The 23,321-nt window shown below is 47.2% G+C and overlaps 2 protein-coding genes across 7 annotated transcripts in view; both read right to left on the bottom strand.

The window, feature by feature from the left end:
• Positions 1 to 4,077: 4,077 nt before the first annotated feature.
• Positions 4,078 to 6,994, bottom strand: INSM1 (INSM transcriptional repressor 1). The gene has a single exon (XM_039531549.1). The coding sequence runs from the start codon at positions 6,554 to 6,556 to the stop codon at positions 5,054 to 5,056; it is 1,503 nt and encodes a 500-aa protein (XP_039387483.1). The 5' UTR covers positions 6,557 to 6,994; the 3' UTR covers positions 4,078 to 5,053.
• Positions 6,995 to 13,967: 6,973 nt separating this feature from the next.
• CFAP61 (cilia and flagella associated protein 61) overlaps positions 13,968 to 23,321 on the bottom strand; it is a 209,147-nt gene continuing 199,793 nt past the window's right edge. For all 6 annotated transcript variants that reach the window (XM_039528376.1, XM_039528379.1, XM_039528377.1 and 3 more), the window contains 2 exons: positions 18,490 to 18,580; positions 13,968 to 14,426 (listed from right to left, as the gene is read on the bottom strand). In XM_039528376.1, coding sequence (XP_039384310.1) covers positions 14,226 to 14,426; positions 18,490 to 18,580 — 292 coding nt within the window. In that variant the 3' untranslated portion in view covers positions 13,968 to 14,225. The remainder of the gene's footprint in view (positions 14,427 to 18,489; positions 18,581 to 23,321) is intronic.

The following is a 23,321-nucleotide window of genomic DNA, read 5'->3' on the forward strand; positions in this document are numbered from 1 at the left end:
ACCCAACAGGGCCATTCTTATGTTCTTTGGCCAGTTCCAGCAGGCTCTTGTTGATAAATGGGGTTTATTTCTCTCTCTGGGAGCTCCATAAACAACATACAAGACTTCCTGAGAAAATCCCCTGACTGACTCTCCCACACTACTGCCAATCTGCCCACCATGTCCTGGAAGGTCCTGGTGTCCCTCGGAGGAAATGTGGAAGTGGTTAAGACAGCCTTTTCTGAGGATGAGATAGAAATGTCTGTCTCACTAGTTCTCCTCCTCTGAGAAAGAGAGAGTCTGGCTCCATATCAGCCAGAACAACTGATCCAGAGTATTCAGCTGGAGGAGGCCAAGGGATATCCAATAGGAGCTTTCACTTTCTTTGTCGAAGACTTCTTGAGGATTGCAGCGGGGAGAAGGGAGTGAAGGATGTGGATGACCAGTCTGATGGGCCAGGATCCAAAGAGGCCTTTCTGTGGACCCCTAAGCTCCAGGGAATCTGAACTCACAGAGTCTGGCTGCATCTAACAACAAGATCCTTGTAAGAGCATCTTTTTCCTACCACACAACCTCTTGAAATTGCTGGCTCCGTAAGAGGTGCTTTCCATCAAACGAACCCAAATCCTCTAAGCCTGGTGCACTTGTTTTGGCAGCTTTACAACAGGATGACCCTTAACAGGCACAGATTTTTGCATCAGGCTCCTGCACCAAGGGACGTTTTAGCAACCACACTATTAATGCCTGGGGATCCCTTTTCGGGGGGAACCTCCCAGGCTGATGTATACCTAAAGCCATGTACAGGAGCAGCTTTGGGAGCAAATCTTCCGGTGCTTGTAGGAGAAGACCTTGTGGCCATTGTCATTCCCAAGGCAGAAAAGGCTCTATTGTGCTTGAATGAAGTGGGACAAGAGTGTGCCTCAAAACCGGTGGTTTCACTGAGGCCCACCACCTACACCAAGGCCCATGACAGCCTAAATCATTTCTCAAAATTGATTAAACAGACAAAAAAAGTAAAATATTAAAACTGAAGCCTTTCTGCCTGAGCTGAACTCTAACAGCACAACTATTTAACAAGCCATTGACATTTAGACTTGCACAATGGGAACTGAGTGAGATTGGTTCTGAGGCTTCTCTGGCTGGCAGAGAGACACAAAAGTTGCACCAATCTGAATTAAAAACATTTTCTAAATCAAATCAGTTAAAGCGATGCAACTCCCTGTTGTTGACACCCTTCTCTCAGTTTATAGCAGGCTTATAATGGCATAGCATAGCCACATACACTGGTTTAATCAATTTTTTTGGGTAACTTGTATGTGTAGATAAGGTCTTGGGTTATAGAAAGTTTCAATTGAAGGAACCCCTAATTACCAGCTACTGCTCAGAAACTTTCCATGGCCATGTGGTTAGGCACATATAATGGCAGAGCCCTGCTCTACAGCTTGTGGATAGACTAAGGATGTGGCATGGCTCTTTGACCATGCAGGAAGTATCTGGACTAATAGGCAATGTGATTTCATAGTTTCCAATGCTGCTTGCCCCTAGAATGTCTTCAATCTTCTTTTCTATGAGCTTGCCATTGCTTTGGTGCCTTTGCCATTTGCAATCGGTACAATGAGGTACAATAAACCACCCACTTCCTCAGTGACTCTCAACCTGAGGACGCTGCTGAGCATCAGTAATTCCACTAAAGGAATTAAATATATTTTGCTTCTGAGCAGATCTAACAGCTAATCTCAGAACAAAATGAGCCCAAGCAAAACTGTCCATAGGCTCAAATTCCTGTTTGGAGCAGGAGGCAGCCAGACATCAATTCTCCATCGCTATCCAGATAAACATGCCTGGCTACTGCTTATCTCAGATTTGCTCAGAGGATTTAGGGTGCCCTGCAGTGCCCATTGAAGTCAATAGAAAGGCTCCCATTGGCTTCAACAGGCCTTAGCCCTAAATGCACAATAAAAAAAAAAATACTTTCCCTGAAGCCATTGGTATATTACAGTTGTGAGGCATCTGCACTATGTTACAAGCAAGGCTTGAGTTTTCCTTACCAGTAAAGAATTCTCCAAGGTTTCATGTCAAATCTTTGCTAGAAGTAACCCCCCCCCCAGATAGTTTGGTAACTGCATGAAACCAGTTTCAAGCAGAAGATACGGGAGAGGGGAGTAGGTGATTTTCACACGGTCAGAGTTAAGTATTTCAAGCTGATTACAAATCACGCCCCCCATGTGCAAATACTATGTGGTGCTTTGGGAATCCAGCCTCCGAAGGATGGTCGTGCTTTCTGTTCCGCATAGCCCCATCTAGGACTGGACTCGATCGATTAAACGCAGCCTCGGTGTTAACATTCATGATCATAAGGAACCTGAATGCAGCAGGCGATGGCTGAGAGCCTAGGCCAAAATTCCCAGCACTGGCTTTCGGGTCTTTCCCAGTCCCGTCGTGTTACACAGCGGGCAACTTTTGCGCTAGTACGAGGGGAAAGGCAGCAGGCTGAGTTTTGTCCTCTCCCCGCTCCCGCTCTCCAGCAGCTGCATAGCGCTGATTCGGCTCAGCTGCGCCCCTTGCAATTAGGCCCACTTTGGGCCTGGTTTTATGCCACCAGGTCACCTTTGTAGGGTGCTTGTTGTCCTTATTCACTTGCTGCTGCTGTTTGCAGACATGGTATCTAAGGCTTAACTGCACCCGCCCTCCATGCTAGGTCTGCTGTGCTGGGCACTCAATGGAAGGGGCCAGTGCCGGTGCGTCCAAATTCCTTACTCATGTGCTACCTTACCTCTCCTGCAATGCGCTCCAGTACCGCCCCCTGGACACTGGCTTCCCACGCGGTGCTGGGAACCTTTGTGCCCCGGCTCAGTCAGCCCTGGGAGTACGTGTGCTACCTAGGTTGCTCTCCGCCATGGCTGGGCTGTGACTACAGCTCCCCTGGAGGGTGGGTCTCCACAGCTCAGGGCTCAAAGCGGGCGCCTTTGCCCTTTGCGGGGTGATGCTATTTTACCCGTGCTTCGCTCCTGGGTGTTTGACTCCTCGGGGGGCTCGCTAGGTTAATGCACAGGCGGGCGAGCCTGTGAGGCGCTCTGGGCTGCAGGAGAAACGCAGCTAAAAGGCCCAGCCCTGCTGAGCTGCCTGCCAGGGTTAAGGGCAGGTTCTCTGCTGCTGGCAAGGGGAAATAATACAAGTGAGATTTACCCTGAGAGTGTCGCCAGCGTGATTTCCTGCGGTTTCTGTTCGGCTCCAGCCCCTTCAGCCCCGTGGCTTCAATGTGGGCAGTGCATGTGCCTCGCCCTCCCCCCGAGAGGCGAGACTAAGTCGTGCTTTAGCGTGACCGTCCTCACCTGGGGCCCCAAGCCGAAGTGTGACGGTTTCTGCGGTGGGGCTTTGCCGGTGGTTAGACCCCGGCCCTGGTGACATGAAAGGTGAGATGGCTGGAGCGCTCACTTTCACCTTCATCACGGATCAGCTGAGCACGCTAACGAGCCATGTGCTAGCGCTGATCGTTACAACCGCTTTTCTTTGATTAAAAACAACATTCGCTCTGCTGGGTCTGTGGTTTGGGACTGGAGCTCACGTATCGGTTGCTTCTGGCCCAGGCCATGCGGCAGCCTCGGTGAGGAACGGTCAGTTAGCCAGGGAAAGGGGATTAGCCAGCCTGACCTCAGCTTTAGCCCTTCCCCTTTGTAACACGTTGGCTTACAGTCATTTGCTTTCTGGTAACTTTACCAAACGATGGACAAACCCCTCTGGTCTCCCAAGCCGCGCGCGGAGCAATCACGTTTGAGTGTGTGTGTGTGTGGGGGGGGGGGTTTCAAACTGAAGGAGCAGGTGTAAATAGACTGCGTAGGCTTTAGCCTTCCAAGGAGGGCTGTGAAAATGACCACCAGAGTGATATTGTATATACCGTATAGGGCTCTGGTAGCTCTTCCTTCTTTTAAGCTTAAATGGATACATTATTCTTCGTTAAAGAAAAGCAGGAAGGCTTTGATTAATGAGAAATATGAGAGGCGAGAGGATGTGTATTTGAATTTGAAAATATTTTATTTGAATAGTAAATAGTTATACAGTTGAAACAGTTCTATTGAAGCATTCTATAAATAGCTAACAGTTAAGAAAATAATGTGTGTAGAAAAGAGATTGCATCTAAAAGTAAGAGCTGTCGGTTGCACAAGAGCTGTCTGCGCCCTTGGAGCAGGATAAAATGGTCAAGATTGTGTGTTATTCTAGGTAGAAAAGTTAAAACCTTTTAGCAGATCCCTTTAGAACAAGATCTTCTTCTAAAATGCACAGTGAAATGGCAGGAAGGGGGGGGGAAAGCGCATCAAAATATTCACGATCAAATAATATCAATCTTCATAATTAATATAAATAAATAAAGAATAAATAACAATTACTCAAATCAACATATACATATAGTCAGCTCGTGATTCTACCTCGCTAGGGACAAACAACCAAAAAAAAAGAAAGTTGGCAGGTAATATTTAAGGCAGTTTCTACAGCATTTTCTGGAGACCATCAACAGTAGAGTCAAGGCATTTGTGGCTATACTAAAGAAAACAAAATGAAGCAGTTTTATTCACATAAAAGGGGGGTGGGGTGTAAAGCCAGCTTCCAGCAGTTCACAAGCCATAATAAAGCTAATCATGTGGTAAATTCAATTTACAGCCTGTGAAATATAAAGGCATTATTCTTCGAGATTGACAAAAAAAATAAAACCAACAACCAACCCAACCCCTAGGCTACGCACACAGAGAGATGGGGGCAGAGGAAAACCAGAGACTTCCTAAGGGGACCTTGATCCCGCTAGCGATCAAAGAGGGGCTGCTTTTCAGAGACTGAGCTACAGGAGCGAGGACGGAGGAATCACCACCAAGGAGACACTGGCACAAGTGGATTTTATGATTACTCCCCCCTCCCCCAACCCCTTTGTTTTCATCTATAAATAAACCAGGCGCTGGAGGAGGATTGGGGTGTGGGGGGCTCAGCAGCCGGGGGCCTGGAGAGCTCGGCTCTGCAGGGCGAAGCCGGTCCGAGGCAGCGGCCCGGCTGCAGCCCGGGGGGCAGGAGGGGGCGAAGGCACGGCCTAGCAGGCGGGGCGCACGGGCAGCTGCAGCAGGATGACCTGCCGGTTCTCCGAGGGGTGGCACTTGTTGATGTGGCGGGTGAGGCCGGGCGAGCTGTAGAAGGTGGCCGGGCAGTACTTGCAGGGGAAGACCTGCGCCGAGTGCAGCAGGCGCAGGTGCCGCTCCTGGCCGCCCTTGCTGGGGAAGGTTTCCCCGCACACCGGGCACAGGTGGCACTCGCTGGCGGGGCCGGGGCTGGGGCTTTCCTCGGGGCCGGGCCGCTCCGGGCCCGGGCCCGGCTCGTGGCCCAGCAGGTGCTTGCGGAGGTAGGCCTGGCGGCGGAACCGGCGGGCGCAGGTGGGGCACTCGTACAGCCCCTCCTCGGAGCCGGACTCCGAGCCGCCGCCGCCGCTGCCGGGGCTGGGCGTGTCCCGTTCGCTGCCGCTGCCTCCGGCCTCCTTGGGCGGCGGCTGCTCCTCGGGCGCCTTGGCGGGCGGCGGCGGGGCGCTGGGGGCCGGCCGCGGCTTGTGCCAGCGGCGGTGCGAGGCCAGGTTGGCCGGGCAGCTGAAGACCTTGTCGCACTCGGGGCAGCGGTACTCCACGCGCACGATGCGCGAGCACTTGTGCTGCGCCAGCGCGAAGGGGTCGGCGTACTCCTCCTTGCACAGCTGGCAGATGAACTCGCCCAGCGGCCGCGGGCCCGGCCCGCCCGCCCCCCGCGCCCGGGGCGGCTCCACCGGCCCCTCCTTGATCTTCAGCCCCAGCACCGGCGACGTGGTCACCTCGTCCTCGAAGTTCAGCTTGCGGATGGCTTTGGCTTTCTTAGCGGCCGGGGGCTTGTGCTTGCCGGGCTCCGAGCCGGCGGGGGGCCGCTTGGGCTGGGGGCGGGCGGAGGAGGGGGGCAGCAGGGCGGACAGGCTGCGGGTGCCGGCGCTCGCCTGGCCGCTGCAGAGGGTGGCGCTCTGGGTGCTGCAGTGGGTGTCACTGTGGGTGCTGCTGGGCACGCCCTGGGCGCTGCAGTGGGTGCCGCTCTGGGGCTCCTGGGTGCTGCAGTGGGTGTCCCTGTGGGGGCCGCTCTGGGTGCTGCGCTGGGGGCCGCTGGTCTCCGCGGGGCTGGAGGAGGAGGCCCACAGTTTGAGCTCGGCCGGGGCGAAGAGCAGCGGGTCCATCGTGCTGGGCACCGCCGGGGCCGGGAAGGACTCTGCGGAGACCGGCGAGCCCAGGTTGAAGCTGCGCTCCAAGGATTTCTTCTCGTGCTCCTTGCTGACCGGCCGAGTGGGGCTGTACAGCGCCTGACACGCGGCCTCGGGGGTGCCGAACTGCACGGGCTTGGGGGGCGGCGGCGGCTCCCGGAGCGCGGTGGGGGCCGCCGGATCGGGGCCGGCGGAGGGGAGGGGTGGGGAGCAGAGCTGCTGGCGGCCGGCGAACAGCAGCAGCTCGGGCTCGCCCTCCTGGCCGCAGCGGACCCGGTAGGAGATCGGCGTGGCCCTCCGGTTCCTTTTCACCAGGAACCCCCGGGGCATCTTTGGCGGCTGGGCCGGCGGGGAAGGCACTTGGGGCGGCAGAAGAGGCGCGGATCTGCAGCAAAAGGCTTGTGCGTCTGGCTCCAGCCGGCTGCCTCCCTCAGGCTTTGCTGCCTACTTCTGCCATCCAGTCCGGGCTCAGCAGCAGAGGGACAGACCCCCGACGTGCCGCCGCTGCTGCTGCTGCTGCTGGTGGTCCCCCTTTGCACTTGTTGTGTGGTGGGCGCCCCGCAAATGGGTCCCGTCTGCCCCTGCCCGGATCGCTGCACTCTTTTTAAGGGGAGAGGATGCCATTGTTCGAGCCTCCTGCTCTATCCCCGAGCCAATCAGCGCTTCCTGCGGCTCCTATGGATTGGAGGAGTGTGGGAGGGTGCAGGCTCGCAGAAAGGGGCAGGGACAGCGGGGTCGCTTGCTAGGTACAGCAGATGTACCTGAGGGGTTTCTCTCGTTCGCTTTCCTTTCTCTTCCCCCTCGCTCCTTCTTCCCCCCCATTTACTTCTGGCCCCTCCCGGCTAAAGGCACACGCCTGGCCCCTCCTCTTTTCACGGTCTGATGGTTTTCTATAGGAAGGCACACGTGCCTGGCCTTTGTGTGTCTCCTCCGGGGGGCACAGATCTGCCAAATGGAAATGTCCATCAGCATGACAATGAGCAGCATCTCAAATCGGGGGGATTACCCGCGGTTCTGGAGCAAAATAGCAACAAAGGAGAAGAATGGTCAGAAATATGTCAGGAGGGTTCAATATGCAAACTGGAGAAAGGGGGGGGGACAGAGAAAGAAAATGTAGATTCTGAATTGCTTAAAAGCTCCCACCCCCTCAGGAAATGCTGAAATGGTGCTGGGATGGGGGAAGGGAGTAATTGCAAACAAAACATTTTAGGAGATTGCCACTGGAGTCTGAAAATCAGGACGTTAAATATACTGGTAAGGAAGAGTCCTCTGGAAGTGATGGGAAGCCATTTCGAGGAGAAACATACATGCTGGTATTTTGATTAGCAGCGGATGCTTAAAGGGTTTAAAAGCTGGTTATTCTAGTTTGAAGCGCTCATAAAATCCAGCACTACCTTGTCCAGAATCTCTTCGAAAAGTTCTGACCTTAAATAAACACTTTATCAGCAAAGCAAATTGTTGATTTGTTGTATTTTGGAGCTGAAGAGATTGGGCGCTGGTGAGGAGGCTGACTTTTTTGGGGGAGGGGGAGCTTTAATTACAAAAGAAAAAAAACTTTTGTTAAGTTACTGAAAATACAATTGCTCATTCTGGTAAATGAAGCCACCACCACTTAGTACAGTGTGTCAACCTCAGTGTTATTTATTAAAATTATAACGCAGTTCTAGTGTATCATATATATACATAATTTGTTCTTCAGCCGGACAAACTTCTTTTACATGATCCTTTGCGGCCTCATGCATTTTAATTCAGTTGGCGCATTTTGTCTGCTGTTTGACATCAGATGCTAAATCAAGGGGTCTAATCAAGTAGCTAAAAAATAAAGAAAGGGTCTGTCTGTCTCTGCACAGTAGCTTCCCAAAGCCTCACCCCCTTCACCTTTGTGAAGGAAATTAACCTCTTTCTATTGAATGCGACCCGCGGCCAATCTGGACGAGAAAGAGACGCGTGCTGCGGGGCTGGGGCGGGGGGTGGGGGGGAGAGAAATCTGTCCAAGACAAGGCAGCGGCTGCAATAGCACAAGACGCTCCCCCCTCCCCTTCCGCCAGCAAAAGTCATAAGAGCGAAAAAACAAACAAAACCCCAATACCCCGCCTCCCTCCCCGCTACATTTGGGACGCAAACGGCGTTATCCTTTTAAAGTCTCTCTCTAGATTGCTCAAGGAAAAGCATGGACCAAAGTCTCAGGCAATAATACCTGTTACATGGGGATGGGCTAAAACCTTCCCAGAGCTGCTTGTCCTTTAATCTTGTCTAGAGAAAGGTGTAGGAGAGGGATGAAAAAAAGTGCAATGATTTCCCCCCAGCCTTAGAAAGAAATGGATCGAAAGCCAGCCAGACCTCTCAGGCTTCCCGTGTGATTCGTGTGTCTGCTCCTAATCGAAGGGAATGTATCAGCCCCCCTCTCCCTCCAGTGCCCCAACGCTGAAGTTTGTTAGCTGATCTACATGGTGGTTTTCTTGTTTGTAGGTTACTTATTGCCCTTAGTTACGCAGGGCCAGGGTTGGGCATGAACCACCAAAATAAACGGTCTGATGTTGAGGGTGCTGAACGCTTGTGCCAATGCTTTAGTATCATGGCAATAAAGTTAAGGGAAGCACGTGCCTGTCTGCAAGATTGGGAATTTAAGGTAGCGCTGAGATAATGATAATGCAAGCTAGACCCTAGTGTAATAATTCATATGTTGCCTGCCATTCGTTATCGGGCAAATAGTCAGTTAATGACAGACCACTGGGAAAAACGAGAAAAATGTTTATGTGCCCATAGTTCTCTTCCCCTTCCCCACCACATCAGCCTCATACTGGAGCTAATCAAACCATTCTGTCTCCTGCCTATATTGCAAACATCCAGAAATGCCTGCTAATCCCAATGCAACTGATGTTATTGATTAGCCGTTTTAATCCCGATTTATATTGCTTCTATAACGACAGAGATGAAGCGGTACTAACGCCCACCCCTCCATTACTTTCTCCAGTTTTTATTACGCTGTAGGTTCCAGCTCGGCTAGTTTTGTAGTTGCTCAGACTCATCTCCTGCCCTATAGATGTGAGGAATATAGGCACTCTTTTTCATTAACAAATTATACAATAGATAAGTCAAAATACGTAACCTTAAAAAGCTGAATGCAAAAGAAAAAAAAACCGACAAAAAAACAAAAACCCGCCGCAGCACAGCGAATTCAAACAGCGCTATGAATTAACCAAAGGGAATCTATTGAAACCTATTGAGATACTTAGATTCAAAGGATCCGTTTCTTTTTGTTGTTTTGCTAGTCCCAGCCAGCTGAAAAAAAACCCCAAACCCTCCTTGCTTTCAGTCGTGTACGGTAAAGATTAATTGAAACTTGAAAGGTACAAGTATTCTAAACTAATTTTCACAACAACAGAGTGGAAAAAATGTCGGGGAGGGGGAAGACACCCATGTTCAAAAGCAGGTGCAGCCGTGTGCATCATCTTACAGTTGGAGCTGCTGCTGGGCTATGCAGGCTCTTTGCTGCTTCTCGCACTGCAGCTATGGTCACCCTCCGAAACCGCGTGCGTTTAACCCTAAAGCCGTTTTAGACTGGGGAGTCTTCGGAGCAAGGACTGGGCCCCCCTTCGCATTTGGACCGCTCTTACCGGAGCGCGCTGCGGGCGCTACTGCACTCTGTATGAAGCAGCACAACATACTAGGAATAATGACTTTAGCACCGATCTGGGGAAAGGCGCTGTCCAGGCAGTTGTAATAAACAGATCCTTTTAAAAAATCAAATAGTATCAGTGCCTGAAACTCAAGACGCGACTGTTATTTTTGAAGCGTTTGAGCTGAATGACTGAGTCCTTCTGAAACTACAAAGCAGCGTCTACTCCATCCCTATTTAACTCTTTGTCTTCAGCAGAAAACTTCCACGTTTCCCCCAGGGGATTCCCAGCTGAGTCCACCCCGCCCCCTTCCCTTACAAACCACTTTGTTTGCGCCAAGTTCCCTACACAAGCAAGATGAGACTGACGGCATATGTGGGAATTTGCACAGGGAATATTTCATAGCTCCTCAGGCCAGGAGAGACCGCTGTCATCTTCTAGTCTGACCTCCTGTGTGACACAGGCCATGGGCCTTCTCTGAATGAATTCCTGTTTGAAACAGAGCCCAGCTTTGACAAAGAGAGCCACTCTTGAGTCACTTCAGCGCCACCTTTTACAACTTTTTTGCTGAAGGGAATAAGGCATGTTGTGTTTTTTTCGCTCCGTTTCATTTGTATTTTGCCAAGCTGGAAAATCAGTAGCAGCAAAGCTCAGTTACATGGCGTTTTCCTTTTGGCGAGGCTTGCTGGGGAGACGCGTTTCTACAAGATCCCATTATTATCCTGTTGTGACGAGGCATGGTGGGGGCACAGACAGTTTGGGCCAAGGCGTTTGCTATTTTGAATGTTCCTGCGAGTGCATCGGAGCGAACAGTTTGTCCATCCCTAAGCTTTCCTGATTTGCCTACTTTACTCAAAATTTTAAGCATGCCTCCCTGTATCAGCCGACAGGCACACAGCGGTTTTGACTACTTCACACAGCACCGGCGTAATGTGTTGGGCGGAACAAACCCAGAATTGGGCTGAAGTGTGACATGCAAAGAGCAGAGCCCTGCCTCCGATTAGATTTTTTTTTAAATCTACCTTTCCCCCTTCCTGGTGTAAGTATCAAGTGGCTTACAGATTTTTACTTACACCTACACCCCCTTTTCAGACAGTTTCGTCAGATTCACGAATCCCCTCTTTGTACGTATCAAGCTGACTAGAGATTGTTTTACACACACACACACACACACACACACCTCTCTTGTAGGTTGCAATCAGAAAGGTTCATCAGGTTCCTAACCCCATTGTTGCATGACGCATAAACAATTGCTGGGTTGCTACTATTTGACCCGGGGCTCAGGAGCGAGCGCAGCGCGTTTGCAGGAATTAGCGATTGTTGTGTCTGTCTGCGGGCCACGCGAGAGACACGCGAATCCCTCAGCCCGCTCCCTCCCCCCCGCGCCTTCTATTCACCTTCCCCTCTCCCCCGCCCCGCTCCCTTTGTTCGGCAGATTAGCATAAAGCTGCTATGGATCTCCCGTTTAAATAATTACACACAAAAGAATACTACATGAAAGCGAGCGAAAACAAGAAAGAGCCCACGAGTCTGTTCCATTTCACCCAGCTACCAGCAGAAAAAGACCTGAAGTATTTTCTATTGCTTAAGTTTCAAGTACCCCCCAATGGCAATCTGCTCTGCTCCCATTATTCAGCTTTTTTGAAGGGGGTGGGGTGGGGAGGAAAGCGAGCAGCTCTTTTATTACGCAAAGTATACTGGGTAGAGGAGCTTTCTCTTTTAAGTGGCGCATTTATGGCGATTTGTTTATGCTATTCAGGCAAAGCTGCCCAAAGGCCTAAATGAACGTAAAGTTTTGTTTTGTTTTTTTCAGCCCAAGGTGGGTAAATTGATCACCGTTTCTGGGAAGAGAGGAAAAAAAGTAAATAAGCGTGAGCGAACAGCGCTCGATGGCATTTGTTGCAAGACCAGCATGACAAACGCCCTAAAGACTATGTTACCTTTCACTCGTGCCACACAGCCATCCAGCATTGATTTCCTTTAGCCTCCTCAATAAGCATGTCCTAAAACCGAGTGATCAGCCAATGCCCTGTAAAGATAAGTATGAGAGAAATAACTGAGATTCACACCGAGCCACATGCTGGCGAGTGGGTTGCCCCTTTCTTGTTTCTTTCTCGCTTGCTTTTGGTGTGTGTGTGTGTGTATGTGTATTTTATTTGTCTAGTGAGAGTGTATTTGTTCAGTGATGTGTGCTTCCCTGCCTCCTCGCTGTTTAATGGGGGAGGCAGTGGATTTGTTTCTATTATCATTAGCATACAGCTGCAGGTTACACGAGCAATCCCCACACGAGCAATGTACACTTTAGCCCAACCTTATCATCACTTCTCTCAACCAGAAAACAATCAACAGCTACTCACACATGGCTACGTTCCCCTCCCCCCCCCCCATGTCTGAATAGTGATAGACGTGTTTTACATCTTCCGCAGCAAAGAATATTTTAACTTTTTCATCTCCCTTTTTTTTTGGGGGGGGGGGCTGTATGATTTGTACAGAGAAAACCAGGCGTGCTGGGATTACGGCAGCATCTTTTTTCACTTACATCCGTCAATTATTGCCGCGGTGCAAAAGCTCATTTAGCGTCACGCTTTTTAAGACTGGAAACATGGGACAGCAAAGCTACTAGTTTCATGTGCCACACAGGATTTTTTTTCTTAATCCATGTAGCTGTCTCCCTGCGTTGCCAGAGTTTATGGCGCTTGGCGGGTGGAGTTCCAACAGCTCTGTGTATGGTGCAGAAAATCATTATGGTCCTCTGGAGATGCTGGGAGACTACCGACCGCAGGTGTGCCTGCCCAAAGGAGCAGTGGCCATGGTCAGCAGCTAGGCTGCTTCTTGCGAGCCAGGGCCAGGGCCAGGGCCGGCTCTTTGTCCCCGCTGCTGCACTTCGGGCTGCTGTCCGGGTTGTGCTCTCGGTCGCTCGGCGCTGTGCAGCGTGCGTGTATTTTAGACAATGGCCTGGAAGCGAGTCCCTCCGAGCCCACCCTGCGAGCTTCGCTTTCGGGGATTTCTGGTGACTCTCGCCAGACAGCAGCAGCAGCCGCTAGGGAGCGGTTCCCGCGTATCCTGCGCACTCGCCACATGGCCGTGGTCGGACCCAAGGAACAAAACCGAGGAGCACCCAGGGGAGGGAAAGGGCCATCGTCGACTTCCTCCCCGTAGCCTCCTGGAGCTCAAGGGGGGGCAGGCTCATTGCACGCGCGGCGGGGGAGCGGTTTGGGCTTGAGAAGGCCCGGGGTGTGCTTACAAAACACGGCACCCAGGTGTCACCCTGCACGCGGCGTTGTTTTCTGTCCCGGAGGGGTCTCCCCTGGCTTTGCCGGGGGGGGGAGCCCCCACAACGCCTCATGCCTGGGCCTGTGCGAGGCGTGACTCGGTGCGGCCCTAACGGAGGACAGATACTCCGCTGCGCGGGGCGTCGCGCAGGCTGCCCCTTGCTCGTTAGCGGAACCTGGGTGCAGGCCCAGGGGGCGGTGTCTGAGGCAGAGGCGCCCCTGCGCAGCCAGAGGAGCGGGGCGAGTTTTGTCCCGTGGTAACACGGCAGCCCCCGGTCACTGTTCCCCCTCGAGCCCCCAGCATGATGCCGGGCAGGGTTCGCACGCCACGCCCGCGAGCCCGGCGCTGCCCGCTGTGCGCCGCACCTGCGGCCAATGGCGCCGACCCGTGTCAGGCACGGGCGCGAGAAGACACCTGGCCGCAGCGCCTCAGCCGGGCTCCGGGCCGGGCTTCAGCTTTCCCGCCTTGGGCGCTCGCCTGCCGATTGGCTGGCTGCGCGGCACAGCGCCGGCGGCCATTGGTCAGCTGGTTGCCGAGGCGCCTCCCGCGAGGGAGTTAACCCCGCAGCTGCTAGGTCACGAGGCGGCCCGTTGGCGCGCCCCCTCCCCCCGCCACAATGCACCTTCTGGCCGGGCCGCGTGGGGAATGAACAATTCGGCAGCGACACGGCGATCTCCCGCCCCCACCGGCCATCTGCCAGCGGGGCGGGGGCCGCCGGCCCAGCCCCCGGCCCGCAAGGGAGCCAGCGTCCAACCCCTGCCCCCGCGCAGCCCAACGGCGGCTGCTCCTGGCGAAGCCGCAAGGAGCCTGGCCCGGCCCGGCGCAGCTAAACACGAGCTAGGCATGGCTGGTGGGAGCGGGCTTTTATTGTTGAAAGCCAGGCCAGCTTTGCATAGGAATGGCCGGGCCTGGCCCGGCTGGTTCTTGCTGAAGGGGAAATCAAAGTCCTGCTCCACCTACTGGAGAATTGAAAGCGAACATGTCATGTTGCTTGCAGAATGCAGCCGACGTCTGACCGCCAGCTGAGCGCTCCCTAAGAGAGGGGCTGGTAGTTAGGGGCCCTGTGGATCAGGAGTGAAAAGCGAGCCTCCTTCAGCCAATCATAACTAAACAATCCCTGGCCAGGCATACATAGGCAGATGGTAATTATTGTAGTTCAGATAACTGAGGATGCTTTCCTCCACCCGTCGCTTGTAGATATTTTGCTGAAAGAACCTTTTCAGGTATTTCTTTGGTTTCTCAGAAAGAATGAGTTCGCCATCCACTATCTGGTGAACTAGCTGTTCCAATGATGGAAGGCCATCCACCTGTAAAACAGAGGAATAAGCTGCAAGAGAAGCATTGACTTGACAAAACATGGTGGGCAGGTATAGCAACACTAGCTTCTACTATGATAAAAAGGCAGGGTGGATACGCACACCAATATTTCCAAACAGCATTAGAGAAACAAATGTAACAGAACTCAATGGTTTGTACAACTGGATGGACTTAGGTCAGCAACAGTCTTCAAGGCTCAGGCACCAGATAAATTAGGATTTGTTGATATTAGATCACTCATTTGAGGCAGCCAACTAAGCCTGCCTTTCACCCCTCATTCTCCCTGGCAACAGATATAGAGACAGCTGGTCACCACATTCCTTGGACGAGGAAAGGGGTGTTTGGTGGCAATAGCTATCGGGAACGCTGTGGAGGGATTATCACACTGTGGCAGTGTGGTGTCACTAATGGCTCGAAGAACATTTTGATAAGACCATAAATTCAGGTGTTAATTTAATCTTTTGGTCTGAAAATTATCACCTATTTACAGTTCAAAAGGTGTCTGTGTGTATATAGACAGATATACGTACAATGTGTGTACGAAGTCTGACAGATGTCTTGGGCAAGAAACAATTTCAGTATTTGAATTTCTTAGAAATTGAATTTCCAGATAGTTCAGAAAGGTTTATGTTTTTAAATGTCAAATTTGCAAGCAATGTGTGGCCTGATTTTCCAATCAACCCCAGCTGCCGTCTGAAAACCAGGTTAGTAGTTCTTATTGAAGACAAGTGCCTTTGCTTGGAAAGCTCATACTGCACGTGTACTATAGTTTTCTTTTAATACTTTTAACAGCTGGGGCTAGGTTCACGAAAGGACTCAGGTGCCTAACTGCCACTTTAGGTGCCTAAATCCCAGAATCTGGCCTGACTGGGATTCACAAAATCCGTGCTCAACTACCACTGAACCTTGTAGGAGCCTAAACTCACTTGGCGCCTAAAGTTTTGTGATAAACGTTCCCTCGGCACCTATTTTTCTCTGTCTGTGCATGCACACTACAGCTCTGCTCTAGATGTTTGGACGCTTCATCCCCAGAGCAATGCATGAACTGGGGGAAGATAAGTGTTCCTCTGCTTACCTTGCCTGTGGGGCCCCATGTGTAAAGCATACTAAGAACTTGCCCACCAGATCAGGCCTCTATATGCGAGCTTACATAAAATGGACTTTCCTCATAACTTTTAGCCCCATAGTTGAAATACTCATCTGGGAGTTGATTCTTCACCTTAGGGGGAAAGATGGCATTTGAACAGGTATCCGTAACTCTTAGGTGAGTACCCTATCTACTGGGCTAGAGGATATTCTGATATGACTCTCCCTGAGTCTCTCCTGTTGAAGTTGTTCTTACGGAGAAATAATGAAAGAATCACTGGACCAGAGGGAGCGCACACAAGCATGAAGAATAACTCTGGAGCCTGGTGGTCAGAGCACACACCTGAAAGGTGGAAGACTTAGGATCAAGTCCCCCACCTCCAGTTACTTTTAAAATTATTTATTCACAGTGCACCAGCTTCAACAGGAGAGACTGAGGAAACCCAACACCAGAATATCCCATAGCTCAGTGATAAGGGCTTGCACCTGAGATGTGGCATAGTCCTATTAAAATCCCTTTAAGTGGGGGATTCCCACATCTCAGGTGAGTACCCTGACCGCTGGGCTTAAAGTTATGAGGGATGTTCTGTATTCTCCCCTCCCCTTCCAGCTTCTTGTACAATCAGCATAAGTGCCTAACTCCAGGACAGGGTGTGCAGCTGAGAAACCCAAGCAGAAAGAGGTGCCTCTCTAGATTTAGGTACCACATTTGCTGAGAAGGGCGGGGCTTAGGACACACCCCTTTCCCTGGCATCTCCCATTGGCTAGTTTAGGGAAGAGCCACCCAGCATGCCGTCTTTTGTGAATCCATTCTGAGGCACCTTCTCCCTCCTTTCAGGGGAAGCCTAGGTGCCAAACCCAGGTTTGTGAATCCCAGCAATTTTCTAGCTGCCCTTCAGGTTAAATGTGTACTACTCAGCATCACCAGGCTTCAGTTTTTTTGTGTATCTAGCCGTGGATGGAGGTGCAAAAGCTCATCTCTATAATCTGCAAGACTGTGTAGCTGGAGCACCGCATGTTGAAATAAATACATGTTTGGGATCCTACAAAATGGGTAAATATTCAAAGTATGATCAGCTTTTGAAGATGAAGAACATCCTGTGCAAGAGACTCATCAAATAAATACAATATTATGGTTGAGAATTTAAACACCTAAGTTCACAGACATAGTGCACACAATGATTCTAACTTGGCTCTCATGCATGCCTTAGTTTCTCTTACTGTATGTCTTGTTACGTTTTAACTGAGTTCCATTTTCTATGGTAATCCTAACTTAAAATTCCTGACTTTTGTAGTTTACATTCTCAACTATAACAATGCTTGTTAAACATTTTTACTTATTATGTTACTTATTTTTTGCATTTGACTGAACATTTATTTGAATTAACATTCAACTGGAATATGAGCAACAGATAGTAAAGGTCCTGGTCCTCCTGATCCCAAATTATATAATGACAATTTAAAAGACACTTTTGATATATTCCAAGGGTGCAGTATGTATTTATTAAGCACTCAACAGCATGCTCAGTGCTTACAAACAGACATAGAAGATACATATTTACTAAACCTAGTGTTTCTAAATATCAAAATCCGTGTGAAGGGAATTAGAATAAAAATAGACAAATATGCTTTTTTACCCTGTTAGATACAGGACCTGATCTTGTAAACCCTGTCTCATGTGAGTAATCCTGATTCATAGGAGTAGTCCCAGTCATCTCAACAGGACTACTTGCGTGTGTGTATCAGGACTAACTCATATGAGAGACAGCTTGCATGACTGAGTCAGTAATCCTGAAATATGTAAGACACCATTTCCAGGCTGTCCATAAACAATAATACAGATATCACATAAGAGATAAGTTCACATTACAATACAGGAAGCACCGCTGAAACAGGGCAGAAAATCACTATCTTCAGGCACAATATTTTGGTTAGAATTTCATTTTCTGTTCTTTATAAGTTGTTTTCAAGAAAATCTAAACATACTTCACTTAAGTACTCTTCATATTATAAAAACAGAAGAGACAATACTATCTAGCACCTTTGTATTTTATTTTAACCTTTAGGGTGATGTTACCTCAATACATAGTTAACAATTTTGTATGGTAAGTGCAGCAATCCATTAAAAAGTAGTGCAGCAATATAGAATTTTCATATGTAAAACAGAAGCGAAGGAGGTACGTGGAGGGATACAGTAGAATGGCACTAAACCACCCACTAGGCAGCAGCAAGCTTTAGACTAGAAAAAAAATTCTGTTTACAACTTTGTGTCTTTTGGGACTGATCCAAAGTCCACTGAATCAAGTGGCAGCCTGTCCGTTGGCTTCAATGGGCTTTGAACCAGACACTTGGGGAGGAAAAATAGAGAAATTACTATGAATTTATGCTCAGGTCAACAGTGCAAATGACATTAGCAAATGTCTTAATTTCTCCCCACCCCTATATTTGGGAATTTCATCTATCACTGAAAAGCCATTTTGTGTTACTTTATCAACTACATAGCTTGTGCCCATAGGTATTTATAGAAAGATTTATAGCTCACAGGATCTGCAATTTTAGGATGGCATGTACAGTGCTTTTATATCATTACACAGAAAAATGAACAAAACTGTATGGAAAGCAGTATTAACTAAAGAAATGGAAATTCCAAGTCTCAGTAGCAAGTCTGCACTAAAAACACATAAGTGGTATAAAAATGCTGCATAGGAAAATGGAGCAACATAAACAACAAAAAAACCTTACCAGCAACTTTGAGATTTGTAAAAATAATTAAAATGAGCAATTTCCAGTATTTACTGAATCTCCCTTATGCTGCTTAGACTCTATGTCTATTTAGGCTTTCCAAAGTGAGTAATTAAACAGAAAACAAGTGAAACTTAAGGCAGAAGATGGGAGCAAAAAACCTAAGTGCTCAACAATAACAAATTACTCCAATAATAAAATGCAATTGCTAGTCATTTTTCTTACCTGGCTGGATATTAGGATTTGTCGCAGTTCTTTCTTAAGATCAATAAACCGATCGTGATAGATGGCCATGGACCAAGGTTCCCTGAAATAGCTGGTTGAAAAAGAAGAAATTTAGTTATCCAGTGAACCTCTCATTAACCACTAATAAAGTATTTACCTGCTTTTTTGCTTTTATAAATTACAGTTCTGGACCCATCATGATCGTTTGTTCATAAAATGCCTCCCGTAACAGCATGGTCAATCAATTCTTTTAATGGATGTTCCTGATGTACAGCCAGCTTCAGTAATTACATTTAAAGTGGCTTAATTCAGAGCTGTGGCAAGACCCAGTGAAGAATCCTGATTTTATCAGAATTTAAAAGCCTGAAGACCTGTAAAGAACGGTGTCTCCATTATCTGTCCTCATTTGAGAAAAGCAGATTGCAGGATTAACTGAACTCCTGCATAAACAAATTAAATTTGTGTAGACAATGACACAAATGTTGTTCATCATTAAGGTTTCTGGATTAATAAAGGCCAGAAAAACAGGCCACCACAGTGTTGCAATATGTTCTTTCCACTAGTGCACTGAAGCTAAATTGAATCTATCTTCAGAGGAACTATCTTAACATTTATATTATATCTATTGATAGAAAGCATTCATTACACTTTTTCTGTGAAAAGTTAGAAAAATGTAAGTATCTATTTATCGTAAGGCCATAATGAGATATATAATTAGATACTGTAAATGCAGCTAGAGGCAACTGGATGACACAGAAAATTGCTGTTTAGTTCTATTTCCTATATAACGAAATAATTGTTGTGTCAATCTGTAGATTACATGAGGTATATTCTCTGCTTGATGTGTGCATGCAATTCTCATTAATGTTAATGGAAGTTAAAAGGACCCACTGAAGAAAGACTAGGACCAAAAAAATCAGTGTGACTTATTATTAAACTGGGTATCAGATAAATAGGGCCTGATCCTGCAAACACTTATGCAAATCCTTAACTTTGCTCATTTCAGTCATCTCACTGATGTTAAGCATGCGCATGTTTGCGAGATCATGACCATAGTCCTTAGACATGAACAGTGTCATTGGAAGCTTGTAGTCTATTCACATCAGTGGGATTGCTCTCATGAATAAGCAATATTGCTTGTGTAAATCTGATGGGATTTGGCCTGATGTCCTTTCAATAAATATATTCATTTCTAGAATAAAAACTCAAATTATATAATTTTAATGAGAATTTCCACAGAAAACCAGCATTCAGTTTCTTTCTAAAAGGAAGCCAACCTTTTATAAATGTTGAATTGTGATATTTCCTATCAGCAACTTTTCTATAAATAAAAGCTTCATTGGACTTCAGATATTAGTGACTCCATCAACACCACAGCATGTAACTAACAGAGCTGTGCCAATTCTTCACCATACCCATCCACTTATGTGTTATAGCCCCATCTCCTTCCCTCCGTTTGCTTCTTTAGATGGTAAGCCCTCTGGATAAGGGCTTTTCTCTTTTCTGTGTTTGTACAGCACCCAGCACAACAAGGCCTCAAACAGAATGAAGGACATTTCCACAATATAAATATTTACTGCCACTGCTACTCATCTTTACCATTCCATTTTGACAGACATAGGAGCATCCCGCTGCACACTGCTAGCACATTATCAAGACTGATTTCATCTCTATATTTGGTCCGAAATCTTACAAAGGCTGAACTCAGCTCTAAGAGCTGCTTTTAAAAATGTACTTTAAAATGTATTTATCATATCCCTATAAGATACATAGATAGACATGAACAGTTCCCCAAAACATTTTAACAACTAACTCATCACAAAACATTTTTCATTTAATGTCAATAGTTAGATGGCAAAGCAAGATAGGAGGGGCACAAGAAAAAGATATACCAAGATAATTAAAGATGCTCACATTACACTGACATGCACTGCCAAAATCCACGGCCCTGTAGCCATATATTTTTCCTGTATTTTCACCTGGCATCTTAGTTTTAGTTGTGCAATTACTACTGGTAAATCTGTTTTAACAGAGAAACAGCTATTGAGCAAGAAATAGTTTATATGATCTGAGCACAGACCTGGGAGCCTGGAATTCCCACGTTTTAATTCTGGCCCTGACACTGATTTCATCTTGTGATTGAGGCTAGTCTTTTAAATACCCTGCCTTTATGAAACTGCTTACCTACCTCACTGAGATGTTATGAGGATTAAATGACGTGTCTACAATGCTTTGAGGATACTCAGTATTATTACCAGTTCAGCTGATATCATCTTCGGGTATTCAGACTTTTATAGTTCATCACAACATTCCCATATTTGGGAGATTAAGGCCTGAAATTTTTCACCAACCTACAGTATTTGGCTCAAATAAAAGTGTGTTTACTCTGGAAGTGGACAACTTCTTGTGTATATTTTCAAGCCTGGTTGTACAGGAGTTACCAATAACCAGCTATTTAATACAAAATTTCCTTTACCTCATTTCAAATAGAGAAATGCAACCATCACAGAGTGTTTTAATATATAAGCAATTCTCTTCCCTTGCTGGCAGTGCATATTTATTCTTAAGACAGAATCACCTTTCTAACAACCATATTTAGATTTACTCTCTCAAGCTACAACACCACATGTTCCATTAAATTGAAGTTTAATAATGAAAAAGATTCACTTGAAGCCAAACCAACAAGTTGACTTTCTGAGGCTCATTTTAAATTTTATTACCACTTCAACAGTAGTCCCTAAGGGCAAGCCGTAGAAAGCTTGAAAGTATAATGCTCTTCAGTGTACAAGATGAACCTGGCATGCTACCAACAGAGGCTCAGAGGCTCCTCAACTATCATGAGAACAGCATCTGCCACATGTGTTTGCACCATTTAGTCTTTCATAACCTGCCAAAATGATCAAGCTAAATATGTACAATGTTTGCCAGGGGCATAACCGATTTTAAAACTTGGTCACTTCTTAAGGGGGGATCCCCTGCTGGTGGACTTTTATATCTACAGAAGCTATCGTTGGAAGGCATTTGTAACTAGATGGGGTGAAATGGTCTCCTTTTGAAGACAATATGTGACATCCTTTTTGTTGCTAGGAAGCTGTTCTCTCTTTTCATTGACAAACAATACATAAAGTCTGTTCTGCCTCATCTGTGATGTGTAGCCTATATTAGATGAAGGGAAGAAAAAAGAAAATGTATCTAGTGGCATCCTATGCAAAAGGAGCTGCATCTTTTTAATTTAGAGGGGGACACAGGATAAAAATGAGCAGATAAAGCTGGCCAATCCTGGGAAATAAAAATGTGGTATCTTGACAATCTGCATGTAAATGGATTCCCATCCAAAACCAATCTATTTTTAGTCTCTAGACTCTTATTTAATGTACTGCTATACACCACTTTCAGAGGACGATGTTTTTTTCCAAACATTCGAAAGCAGCAGTAGTTCTCTGATGCTTACTGGTACTTAAAAAAAAAAGAGGACAGCACACTGACCCTTATCCACACTTGCACCACTTAAGTCGTCCACACCATCCAAGACATCAGATCTTTCCTTGGATGTGAACATGTAAAAAAAAATCTAAAGACTTTGAAAGTTGTGAGGTACTTTTACACCGAGAATGCCAAGCTCAGCATCCACAACAAGATACCATGAAAGGAAGGGTTAATGAGAACTCTATCAAATTAAAAAAGTCCCATGACATCTGAGTAATGGGCAACAGTAGTGAACGATGAAAAAAGAGAACAGTACTACAGATCTCTCGACAGAGCCCATATTCTGCCAGGCACAGGTTATTAGCCAGGTAGGCATACTCCTATAAAGGAATATAGATATGACACTTATTTTTACCACCCACTGAAGCACTGAAAGCTGAGCCCTTCTTTCAGGAAAATTAAACCAATCGCACCTCCACCTCAATCCCACCATAAATTGTTAAAGATCTGTCCAAAATGGGCAGTCGTGCCGAGCAGATAGTACAATGTTGTCACGTCTTGTGATTTTCACCATGGATTTTGTGATAGTTTGTATTTCTCTTCGTCTCAGCTGCTGGACTTCCATGAGTGTGGAAGAATCTTAGCTTACATTAAATAAGTAAATAAAAAAAGGAAATTAGCCATCATAGTTGTAGAGAAAAGCTTGAAGATATGATCCAAGTGTACCATAAAGACTCAAAAAAGGTAAATAAAAAGAACCCAATATTTATTACATTTTAAAATCTCATGATTTTTAAGCCAATCTGTGTGTGTCTGTGTCCCAACTTATCGTTTTTTAACATTGATGTTGTAAGGCTATGTAGATTTTAATATGAGATAGCCTCTCCTTTTTCACATGCTTCAATGAACAGTAGTATATTTAACAATGTTGGCATTTGAAGTGTCATCATTGGCATCTGAGTTAGCACCGACTGTAATGAATGCGGCAGTTCATACTTCAGAGCCATAGTTTCAGACTCCTTGGCAAACACTGCTGCACACTTGGGTCATACTTTCAAGGTTTTCTTAACAACCACAACAGATAAAAATGTACTTAAAATAAAGCAAGCAAGCAAGCTTGGATTCTGGAGGACAGCTCAGAGGACCCTTTGTCCCCCAAGCTGGGTTGTCTTTGGGGTGCACCCTACAGTTTGGGTATTGCTGACTTATTGACTTATTAAACTACCCAGGAAAAATCTCTTTCTGCTGGTGAGTTTATTAAATGATCTGAATTTTGTGTCTGTTGAGACAGTTTTTTTTCTAGAACAGAATCATGTTAATATAATTTAAACAAATGTAGAAAACAACCTGTATAGATAAATACTATGAGATTTCTACCATTGCTATATTGCCTTATGCTACCAATT

This window comes from Mauremys reevesii, linkage group 3 (genome assembly GCF_016161935.1).
Source record: "Mauremys reevesii isolate NIE-2019 linkage group 3, ASM1616193v1, whole genome shotgun sequence".
In the NCBI taxonomy this organism is placed as follows: Eukaryota; Metazoa; Chordata; order Testudines; family Geoemydidae; genus Mauremys; species Mauremys reevesii.